The sequence below is a fragment of the Zonotrichia albicollis genome, chromosome 32 (assembly GCF_047830755.1).
Source record: "Zonotrichia albicollis isolate bZonAlb1 chromosome 32, bZonAlb1.hap1, whole genome shotgun sequence".
Classification (NCBI taxonomy): Eukaryota; Metazoa; Chordata; class Aves; order Passeriformes; family Passerellidae; genus Zonotrichia; species Zonotrichia albicollis.
In genome coordinates this window covers 1,905,251-1,919,881 of record NC_133850.1, presented here as the reverse complement: position 1 = coordinate 1,919,881, position 14,631 = coordinate 1,905,251, and the positions used below count along the sequence as shown (strand labels likewise).

The window sequence follows — 14,631 nt, the reverse complement described above, 5'->3', positions numbered from 1 at the left end:
TGAGTTTGGGGGCTCCCAGGTGAGTTTGGGGCGGATTTGGGGGCTCCCAGGTGAGTTTGGGGCGGATTTGGGGGGTCCCAGGTGAGTATGGAGGGTGTCAGATGAGTTTGGGGGCTCCCAGGTGAGTTTGGGGTGGATTTGGGGGGTGTCAGGTGAGTTTGGGGGCTCCCAGGTGAGTTTGGGGCGGATTTGGGGGGTCCCAGGTGAGTTCGGGGTGAGTTTGGGGGGTCCCAGGTGAGTTTGGGGCGGATTTGGGGGGTCCCAGGTGAGTTTGGGGTGAGTTTGGGGGGTCCCAGGTGAGTTTGGGGTGGATTTGGGGGGGTCCCAGGTGAGTTTGGGCGTCCCAGGTGAGTTTGGGGCGGATTTGGGGCTCCCAGGTGAGTTTGGGGGGTCCCAGGTGAGTTCGGGCTGGATTTGGGGGGTCCCAGGTGAGTTTGGGGGTCCCAGGTGAGTTCGGGGCAGATTTGGGGGGGTCCCAGGTGAGTTTGGGGGGTCCCAGGTGAGTTCGGGGCGGATTTGGGGGTCCCAGGTGAGTTTGGGGCAGATTTGGGGGCTCCCAGGTGAGTTTGGGGGGTCCCAGGTGAGTTCGGGCCGGATTTGGGGGGTCCCAGGTGAGTTTGGGCAGATTTGGGGGGTCCCAGGTGAGTTCGGGCCGGATTTGGGGGGTCCCAGGTGAGTTTGGGGCAGATTTGAGGGGTCCCAGGTGAGTTTGGGGCAGATTTGGGGGCTCCCAGGTGAGTTTGGGGGGTCCCAGGTGAGTTCGGGGTGGATTTGAAGGGTCCCAGGTGACTTTGGGGGCCTCCCAGGTAGATTTGAGGGGGTCTGGAGAGGTTTCAGGGGGAGTTTGGGGGTCCCAGGTGACATTTGGGGGTGGTCCTGGGTGGATTTGAGGGAGTTCCGGAGGAATTTCGGGGTCTCAACTGAGTTTTGAGAGGGTCTTGAGGGGGTTTGGGGGGGTCCCAGATGAATTTTGGGGTTCCCAGGTGTATTTTTGGGGTTCCCTGATACATTTGGGGTTCCCAGGTGTATTTTGGGGTTCCCCAGGTTTATTTTTGGGGTTCCAGGTTCACTTTTGGGGTCCCCCCCGGCCCCCCCATGGCCGGAGCCCCCGCCCTGGCCCTGGCCCTGCCCTGCCTCGCCCTGGCCCAGAGTACGTACGGGGGATTGGGGGGGCCTGGGGGGATTTGGGGGCGTCCTGGGGGATCTGGAGTGGATTTTGGGGGGTTTGGAGTGGATTTTGGGGGGCCCTGGGGGGATTTTGGGGGGTCTGGAGGGGATTTTGGGGTGACTAGGAGGATTTTGGGGGGTCCTGGGGAGTCTGGAGGGGATTTTGGGGGGTCTTGGGGCGCATTTTGGGGGCATTTTGGGGATCCTGGAGGGATTTTGGGGGGTCCTGGGGGGATTTCGAGGGGTCTGGGCTGGATTTTGGGTGCTCTTGAGGGGATTTTGGGGGGTCCTGAGGAGATTTTGGGGGGTTCCTGGGGGGCATTTTGGGGGGTCCTGGGGAGTCTGGAGGGGATTTTGGGGGGTCCTGGGGGGATTTTGAGGGGTCTGGGGGAGATTTGGGGGGGTCCCAGGTTGGATTTTAGGGCGATTTGGGGGGTCCTGGAAAGATTTGGGGAATTCTGAGGGATTTTGGGGGGGTCCCAGGTTGGATTTTGGGGGGATTTTTGGGGGAGTCTGGAGGGGGTTTTGGGGAGTCCTGGGGGATTTGGGAGGGGTCCTGGGGGTCCTGAGGAGATTTTGGGGGATCCCAGGGGGGATCTGGAGGGATTTTGGGGGGGTCTGGAGGGGTCTTGGTGGGATTTTGGGTGTCCTGGGGGTTCTGGAGTGAATTTGAGGAATCTGGGGGGGTCTTGGGAGATTTTTGGGGGGTCCTTGGGGGTCTGGAGGGGATTTTGGGGGGTCTGGAGGGTTCGGGTGGGGTCCCAGCTTGGATTTGGGGGGGGTACTGGGGGGTCCTGGGGAGATTTTGGGGGGTCTGGGGGGGATTTGGGGGATCCCAGGGGGAATTTGGGGGGGATTTGGGGCGGGGGTGCTGGAGGGGGTTTTGGGGAGATTTTGGGGGTCTGGGGGGGATTTTGGGGGGGGTCCTGTGAGAATTTGGGGGGACTGAAGGGGGGTTTGGGGATTTTGGGGTGACCTGGGCAGATTTTGGGGGATTTTTGGGGGGATTTGGGGGATCCTGGGGGAAATTTTGGGGGGCTCTGGTGGGATTTGGGGAGGGTGGGGGGGGGGTCTGAGAAATTTTGGGGATTTTTTGGGGGGGGTCGCACCCGGTTTTGGAGGGAGGGGCGTGGCCAGGACTCACCTGACACAGGTGAGGTTGGGGGGGGGGGCGGGAGGATTTTGGGGGGTCCTGGGCAGATTTTGGAGGGTCCTGAGGGATTTTGGGGGATTTTGGGGGGTCCTGAGGGATTTTGGGGGGTCCTGGGGGGGTTTTGGGGGGGTTTTGGGGGGTCCCGAATGCCCCGGGACCCTCCCCCAGTGACCCCCCCGCCCCCCCCCCAGCCTCTCCCAGTATAACCAGTAACGGCTCCAGCAACCGGCACCGCCCCCCAGCCCGGGGGGGGGCTCTCGGTCAGTGCTGGGGGGGATTTGGGGGGTCCTGGGGGGATTTTGGGTGGATTTGGGGGGTCCTGAGGGATTTTGGGGGGTCCTGGGGGGATTTTGGGGGGTCCTGAGGGGATTTTGGGGGGTCTTGGGGGGTCCTGGGGGAATTGGGGGAGCTTGGGGTGGATTTTGGGGGGTCCTGGGGGGCTTTTGGGGGGTTTGAGGGGATTTGGGGGGTCCTGAGAGGATTTGGGGGGTCCTGGGGGAGATTTGGGGAGGTTTGAGGGGATTTTGGGGGGTCCTGGGGGGATTTCAGGGGGTCCTGGGGGCTTTTGGGGGGGCTTGGGGTGGATTTGGGGGATCCTGAGGGGATTTGGGGGTCCTGGGGGGCTTTTGGGGGATCCTGGGAGGGTTTTGGGGCGTCCTGGGGGGGATTTTGGGGGGTCCTGGGAGGATTTTGGGGGGTTCTGGGGGGGATTTGGGAGATCCTGGGGGGATTTTGGGGAGGTTTGAGGGGATTTTGGGGGGTCCTGGGAGGATTTTGGGGGATCCTGGGGGGGATTTGGGGAGGTTTGAGGGGATTTGGGGGGTCCTGGGGGGATTTGGGGAGGTTTGAGGGGATTTTTTGGGGATCCTGAGGGGATTTTGGGGGGTCCTGGGGGGGATTTGGGGAGGTTTGAGGGTATTTTGGGGGGTCCTGGGGTATTTTGGTTTTTTTTAATGGGGATTTTTGGGGTTTTTTAAAGGGGATTTTTGGGGTTCCCCTGGGATTTGGAGGTGCCCTGACCCCATGAGATTTGGGGGTCCCTGGGGGGATTTTGGGGGGGTCCTTGAGGAGGTTTTTGGGTTCTTGGAGATTTGAGGAATTTGGGGATTTTTAATGGGAATTTTTGGGATTTTTATGAGGATTTTGGGGTATTTTCACGGGGATTTTTATGGGGATTTCGAAGTTTTTAACGGGATTTTTGGGGTCCCCGTATTTCGGGGTCCCCCTGTCATTCGCAGCCCGCGGGGGTCGTGGTGCTCTCGGTGATTTTGGGGGGTCTGGGGGCGCTGGCGCTGCTGGGGGGGGTCCCTGGGGATTCGATGATTTCTGGTGGAATTTGGGGTTTTTTTAAAGGGGATTTTTGGGATTTTCACGGGGATTTTTTTGTTTTTACTAAGTTTTTAACGGGATTTTCGGGGTCCCCCATATTTCGGGGGTCCCCCTGTCATTCGCAGCCCGCGGGGGTCGTGGCGCTCTCGGTGATTTTCGGGGGTCTGGGGGCGCTGGCGCTGCTGGGGCTGCTCCTGTTGGCCGCACTGCGCCTGCGCGAGAAGCGCCGCACCGAGGGCTCGTACCGGCCGAGCCGCGAGGAGATGGGGGGGGGGGGCGCGCGCGGGAGCGCCCCCGGGCCCCGCCCCGCTGCGGCTGCCGCCGGAGGAGCGGCTGATCTGAGAGACCCCTCCCCAAATTGGGCACTGAGACCCCCGGGACCCCTCCCCAAATTGGGCATTGAGACCCCCGGGCCCCGCCCCGCTGCGGCTGCCGCCGGAGGAGCGGCTCATCTGAGAGAGACCCCTCCCCAAATTCTGTATTGGGACCCCTCCTCAAATTCTGCATCGCCGGGAGCCCCCCCGGGCCTGGCCCCGCTGCGGCTGCCGCCCGAGGAGCGGCTCATCTGAGAGACCCCTCCCCAAATTGGGCACTGAGACCCCCGGGACCCCTCCCCAAATTGGGCATTGAGCCCTGAGCCCCCCCGGGCCCGGCCCCGCTGCGGCTGCCGCCCGAGGAGCGGCTCATCTGAGAGAGACCCCAACCCAAATTGGGCACTGAGCCCCCCCGGGCCCGGCCCCGCTGCGGCTGCCGCCGGAGGAGCGGCTCATCTGAGAGAGACCCCTCCCCAAATTCTGTATTGGGACCCCCGGGCCCGGCCCCGCTGCGGCTGCCGCCGGAGGAGCGGCTCATCTGAGAGAGACCCCAACCCAAATTCTGCATTGGGACCCCTCCTCAAATTCTGTATTGAGATCCCCGGGCCCGGCCCCGCTGCGGCTGCCGCCGGAGGAGCGGCTCATCTGAGAGAGACCCCTCCCCAAATTGGGCACTGAGACCCCTCCCCAAATTGGGCACTGAGCCCCCCCGGGCCCGGCCCCGCTGCGGCTGCCGCCCGAGGAGCGGCTCATCTGAGAGAGACCCCTCCCCAAATTGGGCATTGGGACCCCCGGAGGAGCGGCTCATCTAAGACCCCTCCCCAAATTCCGCATCCCCCCCCCCTAATTTGGGGCTCTTCTGGGACCCCCTCCCCAAAATTTTGGGGGGCTCTTTTGGACCATGGGAGTCATTTTGGGGGGGCAAAAAGGGCTGGACCCCCCCGTCTGTGACCCCCCTCAAATTTGAGGAGCACCTCATCTGAGACCCCTCCCCAAATTCCGCATCCCCCCCCGAATTTGGGGCTCTTCTGGGACCCCCTCCCCAAAATTTTGGGGCGTTTGGGACCATGGGAGTCATTTTGGGGGGGTCCTGAGGGAGTGCAGAAGGGTTGAGACCCCCCCCAATTTGAGGAGAGGCTCATCAGGGACCCCTCCCCAAAATCTGGGGGTCATTTGGAGCCCCCTCCCCAAAATTTGGGGGTCTTTTGGAGCCCCCATTTGGACCATGGGAGTCATTTTGGGGGGGGGTCCCAAAGGGTTGAGACCCCTCCCCCCCCAGATCACTCTTGGGGAGCTCCCCATGAGGAGGGGATGCTCTGGGACCCCTCCCCAAATTCCAGATCAGCTGTGAGCCCCCCTCCCCAAAATTTGGGGCTCCCATTTGGACCATGGGAGTCGTTTTGGGGGGGGCCAGAAGGGCTGAGACCCCCCCCCAATTTGAGGAGAGGCTCATCTGGGACCCCTCCCCAAAAATTTGGGATGGTTTGAGACCGCCCCAAAAAAAAAGTGGGATTTTTTGGGATGGTCTCCCCAAATTTGGGGGTCCTGGGGGGATTTTGGGGGGTCCTGGGGGGGTTTTGGGGGGGGGGGTCCCTTGATTGAGACCCCTCCCCACAGGGTGGGGGAGGGGCGCAGCTCAAAGTTTATTTTTGGAAATAAAAATGAAAAATTTGGAAAAAAAAAAATTGCCCAAAATTCTCTGATTTCAACCCAAAATCTCTGGGAATTGCCACACAAAATTCCTGAATTCAGCCCAAAATCTGGGAATTAACAGCAAAAATCTGAAGATTTCACCCCAAAATTCCCTGAATTCACCCCAAAAGCTGCAGATTTTGCCTCAAAATCTCTGAATTCCCCCAAAATTCCAGGAATTTACACCAAAAATCCAGGAATTCAGCCCAAAATCTGGGAATTCACCACAAAATCTGGGAATTCACCACAAATTCTGGGAATTCAGCCCCAAAATTCCCTGAATTCAGCCCAAAATCCAGGGAATTCAACTCAAAACATCCATTGGGAATCCCAAAATTCCCATTATTGACCTCAAAAAATGCAAATTTCACCCCGAAATCCCTCCTGGAAGCCAAAAATTCCCAGAATTCACCCTAAAATCCCCAAGTTTGAGCCCCAAAATCCAGGAATTTACCTCAAAATCCGGGAATTCACCCCAAAATCTGGGAATTCCCAAGATTTTACCAAAATTCCAGGAATTCTCCCCAAACTCGGCCTGGTTTTCCTTTATTGATTTCCCTGAGGGAAATGGGGGGAGGGCAGCAAAAAATTCAAAAATTCCCAGAATTCTGGAGATTTTTCCTGGAATTCCAAATATTTTTCCTGGAATTCCAAAGATTTTTCCCAAAATTCCGAAGATTTTCCCCGGAATTCCGGAGATTTTTCCTGGAATTCCGAAGATTTTTCCCAAAATTCCGGAGATTTTTCCCGGAATTCCGAAGATTTTTCCCAAAATTCCGAAGATTTTTCCTGAAATTTTTGATTTTTCTGGAATTTTCTGTACCTGTGGGGGGAGGGGAGGAGTTACTGGGGATACTGGGAGGGGTCACTGGGGTTACTGGTGTGACTGGTAGGGGTTACTGGGAGAGGTTACTGGTGTTACTGGGATATCTCACTTGTGGTTACTGGTGTTACTGGCGTTACTGGTGTGACTGGGAGCCCCTCACCCGTCCCATACTGGTGTTACTGGGATATCTCACCTGGTGTCACTGGTGTTACTGGTGTGACTGGGAGCCCCTCACCCGGCCCATACTGGTGTTACTGGTGTGGTTACTGGTGTTACTGGTCTGACTGGTGTCACTGGGATAGCTCACTGGGTGTCACTGGTGTTACTGGTGTGACTGGGAGCCTCTCACGCGGCCCATACTGGTGTTACTGGTGTTACTGGTGTGACTGGTGTTACTGGTGTGGTTACTGGTGTTACTGGAATAGCTCACCGGGTGTTACTGGTGTTACTGGTGTGACTGGGAGCCCCTCACCTGGCTCATACTGGTGTTACTGGTGTGGTTACTGGTGTTACTGGGATATCTCACCTGGTGTTACTGGTGTGACTGGGAGCCCCTCACCCTTTCCATACTGGTGTTACTGGTGTGGTTACTGGTGTTACTGGGATATCTCACCTGTTACTGGTGTGACTGGGATAGCTCACCGGGTGTTACTGGTGTGACTGGGAGACCCTGACCTGGCCCATACTGGTGTTACTGGTGGTTACTGGTGTGACTGGGAGCCCCTCACCCGGCTCATACTGGTGTTACTGGTGTGACTGGGATATCTCACCTGGTGTTACTGGTGTGACTGGGAGCCGGAGCCCCTGACCCGTCCCATACTGGTGTGACCGGTCGGGTTACTGGTGTTACTGGTGTGACTGGGAGCCCCTCACCTGGCCCATACTGGTGTTACTGGCGTGACTGGGATAACTCACCTGGTGTTACTGGTGTGACTGGGAGCCCCTGAGCCGGCCCATACTGGTGTTACTGGTGTTACTGGTGTGACTGGGATAGCTCACCTGGTGTTACTGGTGTGACTGGGATAGCTCACCTGGTGTTACTGGTGTTACTGGGATAGCTCACCTGTGGTTACTGGTGTTACTGGTGTGACTGGGAGCCCCTGAGCCGGCCCATACTGGTGTGGCCGGTCGGGTTACTGGTGTTACTGGGATATCTCACCTGGTGTTACTGGTGTGACTGGGAGCCCCTGAGCCGGCCCATACTGGTGTGGCCGGTCGGGTTACTGGTGTTACTGGGATATCTCACTGGGTGTAACTGGTGTTACTGGTGTGACTGGGATAGCTTACCTGTGGTTACTGGTGTGACTGGGAGCCCCTGAGCCGGCCCATACTGGTATGACCGGTCGGGTTACTGGTGTTACTGGGATATCTCACTGGGTGTAACTGGTGTTACTGGTGTGACTGGGATATCTCACCTGGTGTTACTGGTGTGACTGGGATATCTCACCTGTTACTGGTGTTACTGGTGTGACTGGGATCCCCTCACCCGGCCCATACTGGTGTGACCGGTCGGGTTACTGGTGTGACTGGTGTTACTGGTGAACTCCGAGTACGGCCGCGAGCGGGGGCACAGCAGGGACCGGTACCAGGCCCGCACCTGCAACAAACTGGGATCAACTGGTTTGAACTGGGAACCCCCAGTCTGAACTGGGATCAACTGGTTTGAACTGGGAACCCCCAGTCTGAACTGGGATCAACTGGTTTGAACTGGGAACCCACAGTGTGAACTGGGATCAACTGGTTTGAACTGGGAACCCCCAGTTTGAACTGGGAATGGCCCAGTATGACCTGGGAACACCCAGTATGAACTGGGATCAACTGGTTTGAACTGGGAACGGCCCAGTGTGAACTGGGATCAACTGGTTTGAACTGGGATCAACTGGTTTGAACTGGGAATGGCCCAGTTTGAACTGGGATCAACTGGTTTGAACTGGGATCAACTGGTTTCAACTGGGAATGGCCCAATTTGAACTGGGAATGGCCAAGTGTGAACTGGGATCAACTGGTTTGAACTGGGAACCCACAGTTTAAACTGGGAATGGCCAGTCAAAACTGGGATCAACTGGTTTGAACTGGAAACGGCCCAGTTTGAACTGGGATCAACTGGTTTGAACTGGGAATGGCCCAATTTGAACTGGGAATGGCCCAGTATGACCTGGGAACACCCAGTATGAACTGGGATCAACTGGTTTGAACTGGGAACGGCCCAGTCTGAACTGGGATCACCCAGTTTGAACTGGGAATGCTCCAGTTTGAACTGGGAATGGCCCAGTTTGAACTGGGACCCTCCCAGTTTGGACCAGGACCCTCCCAGTTTGAACTGGAACTCTCCCAGTATGAACTGGGAATGGCCAGTTTGAACTGGGACCCTCCCACTTTGAAGTGGGAACTCCCAGTTTGAACTGGGATGAACTGGTTTGAACTGGGAAAGCTCCAGTTTGAACTGGGAATGGCCCAGTTTGGAACTGGACCCTCCCAGTTTGGAACAGGACCCTCCCAGTTTGAACTGGGAATGCCCCAATATGAACTGGGAATGCTCCAGTTTAAACTGGGAATGCTCCAGTTTGAACTGGGACCCTCCCAGTTTGGACCAGGACCCTCCCAGTTTGGACTGGAACTCTCCCAGTATGAACTGGGAATGGCCAGTTTGAACTGGGACCCTCCCACTTTGAAGTGGGAACTCCCAGTTTGAACTGGGATGAACTGGTTTGAACTGGGAAAGCTCCAGTTTGAACTGGGAATGGCCCAGTTTGGAACTGGACCCTCCCAGTTTGGAACGGGACCCTCCCAGTTTGAACTGGGAATGCCCCAATATGAACTGGGAAAGCTCCAGTTTGAACTGGGAATGGCCCAGTTTGGAACTTGACCCTCCCAGTTTGGAACGGGACCCTCCCAGTTTGAACTGGGAATGCCCCAATACGAACTGGGAATACTCCAGTTTAAACTGGGAATGCTCCAGTTTGAACTGGGACCCTCCCAGTTTGGACCAGGAGGATTTTTGGGGAAATTTTGGGCTGAATTTGGGGATTTTTGGGGTCCCTGGTGGATTTTGGGGGAGATTTTGGGGGGAAATTTGGGGGATTTTGGGAAAATTTTGCAGTTTTTGGGGAGGATTTTGGGGATATTTTGGGGATTTTGGGGTCCCAGGTAGATTTTAGTGGGGATTTTGGGGTTTTGGGGGGAGATTTTGGGACCCGTTTTGGGGTTTTATTAGGGATTTGGGGGTGATTTTTGGGATTTTGGTTTTTTTAGGATCCCAATTGTGTCTTGGGGTGGTTTTTGAGTATTTTGGGTCCAGTTTTTAGGAGTTGTTTTGGGGATTTTGGAGGTGATTTTTGGAATTTTGGGATGGGATTTTTGGGGATTTTGGGGTTTTTGATTATCCCGGTTCCGTTTTTGGGGTGAGTTTTGGGGATTTTGGGTACCTTGGGGTGCCCCAGGCAGTGGCACAGGAAGATCAGCAGCCCCTGGGGGGATTTTGGGGTATTTTGGTTCCCGTTTTTGGGTTTAGTGTGGGATTTTTTTGGGGTTTTTTGGGGTTTTGGGGTTTTCCATGGTCCCAGTTCCGTTTTTGGGGTGAATTTGGGGGTTTTTGGGTACCTTGGGGTGCCCCAGGCAGTGGCACAGGAAGATCAGCAGGGCTGGGGGATTTGGGGTCCCGGGGCAGTTTTGGGGTATTTTGGGTCCCGTTTTGGGGATTTTTTCGGGGTTTTTTGGGGTATTGGGGTTTTCCATGATCCCGGTTCCGTTTTTGGGGTGAGTTTTGGGGTTTTTGGTACCTTGGGGTGCCCCAGGCAGTGGCACAGGAAGATCAGCAGCCCTGGGGTGATTTTGGGGTATTTTGGGTCCGTTTTTGGGTTTTGTGTGGGATTTTTTTGGGGTTTTGGGGTTTTCATGGATGAAGGGGGGGGGGGTGGGGGGGGGGGGAAAGGGTGGGGGGGGGGGGGGGGGGGGGGGGGGGGTGGGGGGGTGAAGATCAGCAGCCCTGGGGTGATTTGGGTGGGTGGGTATTTTGGGTCATTTTGGGTTTTGTGGGTTTTCGGGGTTTTTAGGGTTTTGTGGTTTTCATGATCCCGGTTCCGTTTTTGGGGTGAATTTGGGGGTTTTTGGGTACCTTGGGGTGCCCAGGCAGTGGCACAGGAAGATCAGCAGGGCTGGGGAATTTGGGGTCCCGGGGCAGGTTTGGGGGGGGGGGGTCGGTTGGGATGGGGGGGGTGGGGGGTTTGGGGGGTTTGGGGGGGGGGGGATGATCCCGGTTCCGTTTTTGGGTGAGTTTTGGGGTTTTTGGTACCTTGGGGTGCCCCAGGCAGTGGCACAGGAAGATCAGCAGCCCCTGAGCGGCGTTGACGGCGCAGAACAGGAGGGGGAGGGGCGGGGGGGGCGCTGCCAGGGGGGAGGGGTGGCCCCGCCCCCCCCGCCCAGCCAAGCCCCGCCCCCAAGCCCAGCGCCCAACCAGAGCCCAGCAGGGAGAGCTGGCCCAGTGACGTCACCCACAGCACCCTGGGGACAGAGGATTGGCGCTTCAGTGTCACCTCCATTGTCACCTGTGTGTCACCTGTGTGTCACCTGTGTGATCTCTGTGTCACCTGTGTCACCTGAGTGTCACCTGTGTCACCTGTGTGTCACCTGTGTGTTCTGTGTCACCTGTGTGTCACCTGTGTGACCTCAGTGTCACCTGTGTCACCTGTGTGTCACCTGTGTGTCACCCATGTGTCACCTGAATGTCACCTGTGTGACCTCAGTGTCACCTGTGTGTCACCTGTGTGATCTCTATGTCACCTGTGTGACCTCAGTGTCACCTGTGTGTCACCCATGTGTCACCTGTGTGTCCCCACCCCCAGCCCAGCAGGGAGAGCTGGCCCAGTGACGTCACCCACAGCACCCTGGGGACAGAGCATTGGCGCTTCAGTGTCACCTCCATTGTCACCTGTGTCACACCTGAGTCACCGAAATGTCACCTGAATGTCACCTGTGTGACCTCAGTGTCACCTGTGTGACCTCAGTGTCACCTGTGTGTCACCTGTGTGATCTCTGTGTCACCTGAGTGTCACCTCAGTGTCACCTGTGTCACCTGTGACACCTGTGTGTCACCTGTGTGTCACCCGTGTGTCACCTCAGTGTCACCTGTGTCACCCATGTGTCACCTCAGTGTCACCTGTGTGTCACCTGTGTGTCACCTGTGTCACCTGTGTGTCACCTGTGTGATCTCTGTGTCACCTGTGTGTCACCTGTGTGTCACCCATCAATGTCCGCAACGTCCCCAATCCCCCCAATGTCCCCTCAGCGTCCCCAAAGTCCCCAGCGTCCCCTCAGTGTTCCCAGTGTCCCCCCCAATCCCCCAGATGTCCCCAATGCCCACAATGTCCCCAAGGTCCCCAATGTTCTCAATGTCCCAAATCCTCCCAATGTCCCCCCAATGTCCCCCCAATGTCCTCAATGTTCCCAGTGTCCCCAATGTCCTCAATGTCCCCAGTGTCCCCAATGTCCTCTCAGTGTCCCCAATGTCCCCACCGTGCCCGCCGCAGGGGTGCCATGTCCCCAATGTCCCCAATGTCCCCACTGTCCTCAATCCCCCCAGTGTCCCCAGTGTCCCCACTGTCCCCAATGTCCTCTCAATGTCCCCACTGTCCCCAATGTCCCCTCGGTGTCCCCACCGTGCCCGCTGCAGGGGCGCCATGTCCAGGCGCCCCCAATGTCCCCAATGCCCCCAATGTCCCCAATCCCCCCAGTGTCCCCAATGTCCCCAATATCCCCACTGTCCCCCCAGTGTCCCCACTGTCCCCCCAGTGTCCCCTCAGTGTCCCCACTGTCCCCCCAGTGTCCCCAGTGTCCCCATTGTCCCCAATCCCCTCAGTGTCCCCAATCTCCCAGTGTCCCCTCAGTGTCCCCTCAATGTCCCCACAGTGCCCGCCACAGGGGCGCCATGTCCGGGCACCCCCAATGTCCCCAATATCCCCAATCCCCCCAGTGTCCCCAATCTCCCAGTGTCCCCAATGTCCCCAGTGTCCCCACTGTCCCCCCATTGTCCCAAATGTCCCCAATGTCCCCAATCTCGCCGTGTCCCCCCACTGTCCCCAGTGTCCCCAGTGTCCCCACCGTGCCCGCCGCAGGGGCGCCATGTCCGGGGTGACCTCGTGGAATTTCTGCACCAACTTCCACAGGGTGACAACGAGGATGACGGCGTTGACCTGGGGGGACACGGGGACAATGAGGGGACAATGAGGGGACACTGCAGGGACACTGGGGGGACATTGGGGGGACACATTGGTTGGACACATTGGGGACAATGAGGGGACACTGCAGGGACACTGGGGACACTGTGGGGACATTGGGGACATTGAGGACATTGGGGACAATGAGGACACAGGACAATGAGGGGACACTGATGGGGACACTGCTTGGCAATGATGGGGACACTGGGGACACTGAGGGGACGCGGCGGACAGTGATGGGGATTGGGGACATTGAGGGATACCGGGGACATTGGGGACAATGGGGACATTGGGGACAGTGGGGACATTGGGGACAGTGGGGACACTGGGGGGATTGGGGACATTGGGGACACTGGGTACATGGGGACACTGATGGGGACACAGATGGGACACTGGGGGGGACACTGAGGACAGCAGGGACATTGGGGACATTGGGGACACTGGGGACAATGGGGACAATGGGGGGATTGAGGACACTGGGGATGTTGGGGACATTGGGGACACTGGGGACATTGATGGGGATACTGGGGGGATTGGGGATAGTGGGGACATTTGGGGACACTGTGGGGAAACTGCGGGGAAACTGAGGGGACACTGGGGACATTGGGGACATTGGGGGGATTGGGGACACTGATGGGGACACTGGGGGCACTGTGGGGACACTGGGGGGGATTGGCGACACTGGGGACATTTGGGACACTGGACATTGAAGGACAATGGGGACATTGCAGACGCTGGGGGACAATGGGGACACTGGGGACACAGGTGTGACACATATGACAGATGTCACAAGGTGACATTCAGGTGACACTCAGGTGACACAGGTGACACACAGGTGGCACACAGTGACACACAGGTGACACAGGTGACACAGGTGACACACGGGTGACACACAGGTGACACACAGTGACACAGGTGGCACAGGTGACACACAGGTGACACACAGGTGGCACTCAGGTGACACAGGTGACACATGGGTGACACACAGGTGACAGGTGACACACAGGTGACACAGGTGTCACACTGAGGTGTCACTCACGGCAGTGATGGCGATCACGGGGCCCTGGAAGCTCCAGCGGAAACCGCGCTTGAGGGACAGCCAGCAACTGGGAATGGATACTGGGTGAACTGGGAGGGACTGGGAGGGACTGGGATAAACTGGGAGCACTGGGAATGGAACTGGGATAAACTGGGAGGGACTGGGAGGGACTGGGGATACTGGGAATGGACAGCCAGCAACTGGGAATGGACAGCCAGCAACTGGGAATGGGATCCTGGGTGAACTGGGAGGGACTGGGAATGGAACTGGGTGAACTGGGAGGGACTGGGAGGGACTGGGGATACTGGGAATGGACAGCCAGCAACTGGGAATGGAACTGGGTAAACTGGGAGGGACTGGGATAAACTGGGAATGGAACTGGGAGGGACTGGGAGGGACTGGGAATGGACAATGGGGATACTGGGAATGGGATACTGGGTAAACTGGGAGGGACTGGGAGGGACTGGGAATGGAACTGGGGATACTGGGAATGGGAACTGGGTAAACTGGGAGGGACTGGGATGGACTGGGGTAAACTGGGAGGGACTGGGATAAACTGGGAATGGAACTGGGAGGGACTGGGAGGGACTGGGAATGGAAGTGGGGATACTGGGATGGACTGGGAGGGAACTGGGATAAACTGGGAGGGACTGGGAGCACTGGGGATGGAACTGGGGATACTGGGAATGGGAACTGGGAGGGACTGGGGTAAATTGGGAGGGACTGGATAAACTGGAATAGAACTGAGATAAATTGGGAGGGACTGGGAATGGGGAGCAGATAAACTGGGAAAGGGACTGGGAGCACTGGGAGCCTTTGCAGCCCCCCCCCCCATTCACTGTCAATCACTATCACTGGTTATTGATCACTGGCTATTGATCACCATTACTCACTATTGA

At 57.6% G+C, this 14,631-nt stretch overlaps 1 protein-coding gene and 1 long non-coding RNA gene across 2 annotated transcripts in view; one reads left to right on the top strand and one right to left on the bottom strand.

The window, feature by feature from the left end:
- Positions 1 to 996: 996 nt before the first annotated feature.
- LOC141726022 (uncharacterized) lies at positions 997 to 5,521 on the top strand. Its single transcript, XR_012577515.1, has 3 exons — positions 997 to 1,150; positions 2,512 to 2,580; positions 3,775 to 5,521. It is a non-coding gene; the product is annotated as an uncharacterized LOC141726022 (long non-coding RNA).
- Positions 5,522 to 6,173: 652 nt separating this feature from the next.
- Positions 6,174 to 14,631, bottom strand: part of LOC141726017 (adhesion G protein-coupled receptor E5-like) — an 11,540-nt gene continuing 3,082 nt past the window's right edge. The window contains exons 3-7 of the mRNA XM_074530270.1: positions 13,733 to 13,799; positions 12,578 to 12,669; positions 10,773 to 10,981; positions 7,929 to 8,078; positions 6,174 to 6,478 (exon numbers count right to left, since the gene is read on the bottom strand). Coding sequence (XP_074386371.1) covers positions 8,014 to 8,078; positions 10,773 to 10,981; positions 12,578 to 12,669; positions 13,733 to 13,799 — 433 coding nt within the window. The 3' untranslated portion in view covers positions 6,174 to 6,478; positions 7,929 to 8,013. The remainder of the gene's footprint in view (positions 6,479 to 7,928; positions 8,079 to 10,772; positions 10,982 to 12,577; positions 12,670 to 13,732; positions 13,800 to 14,631) is intronic.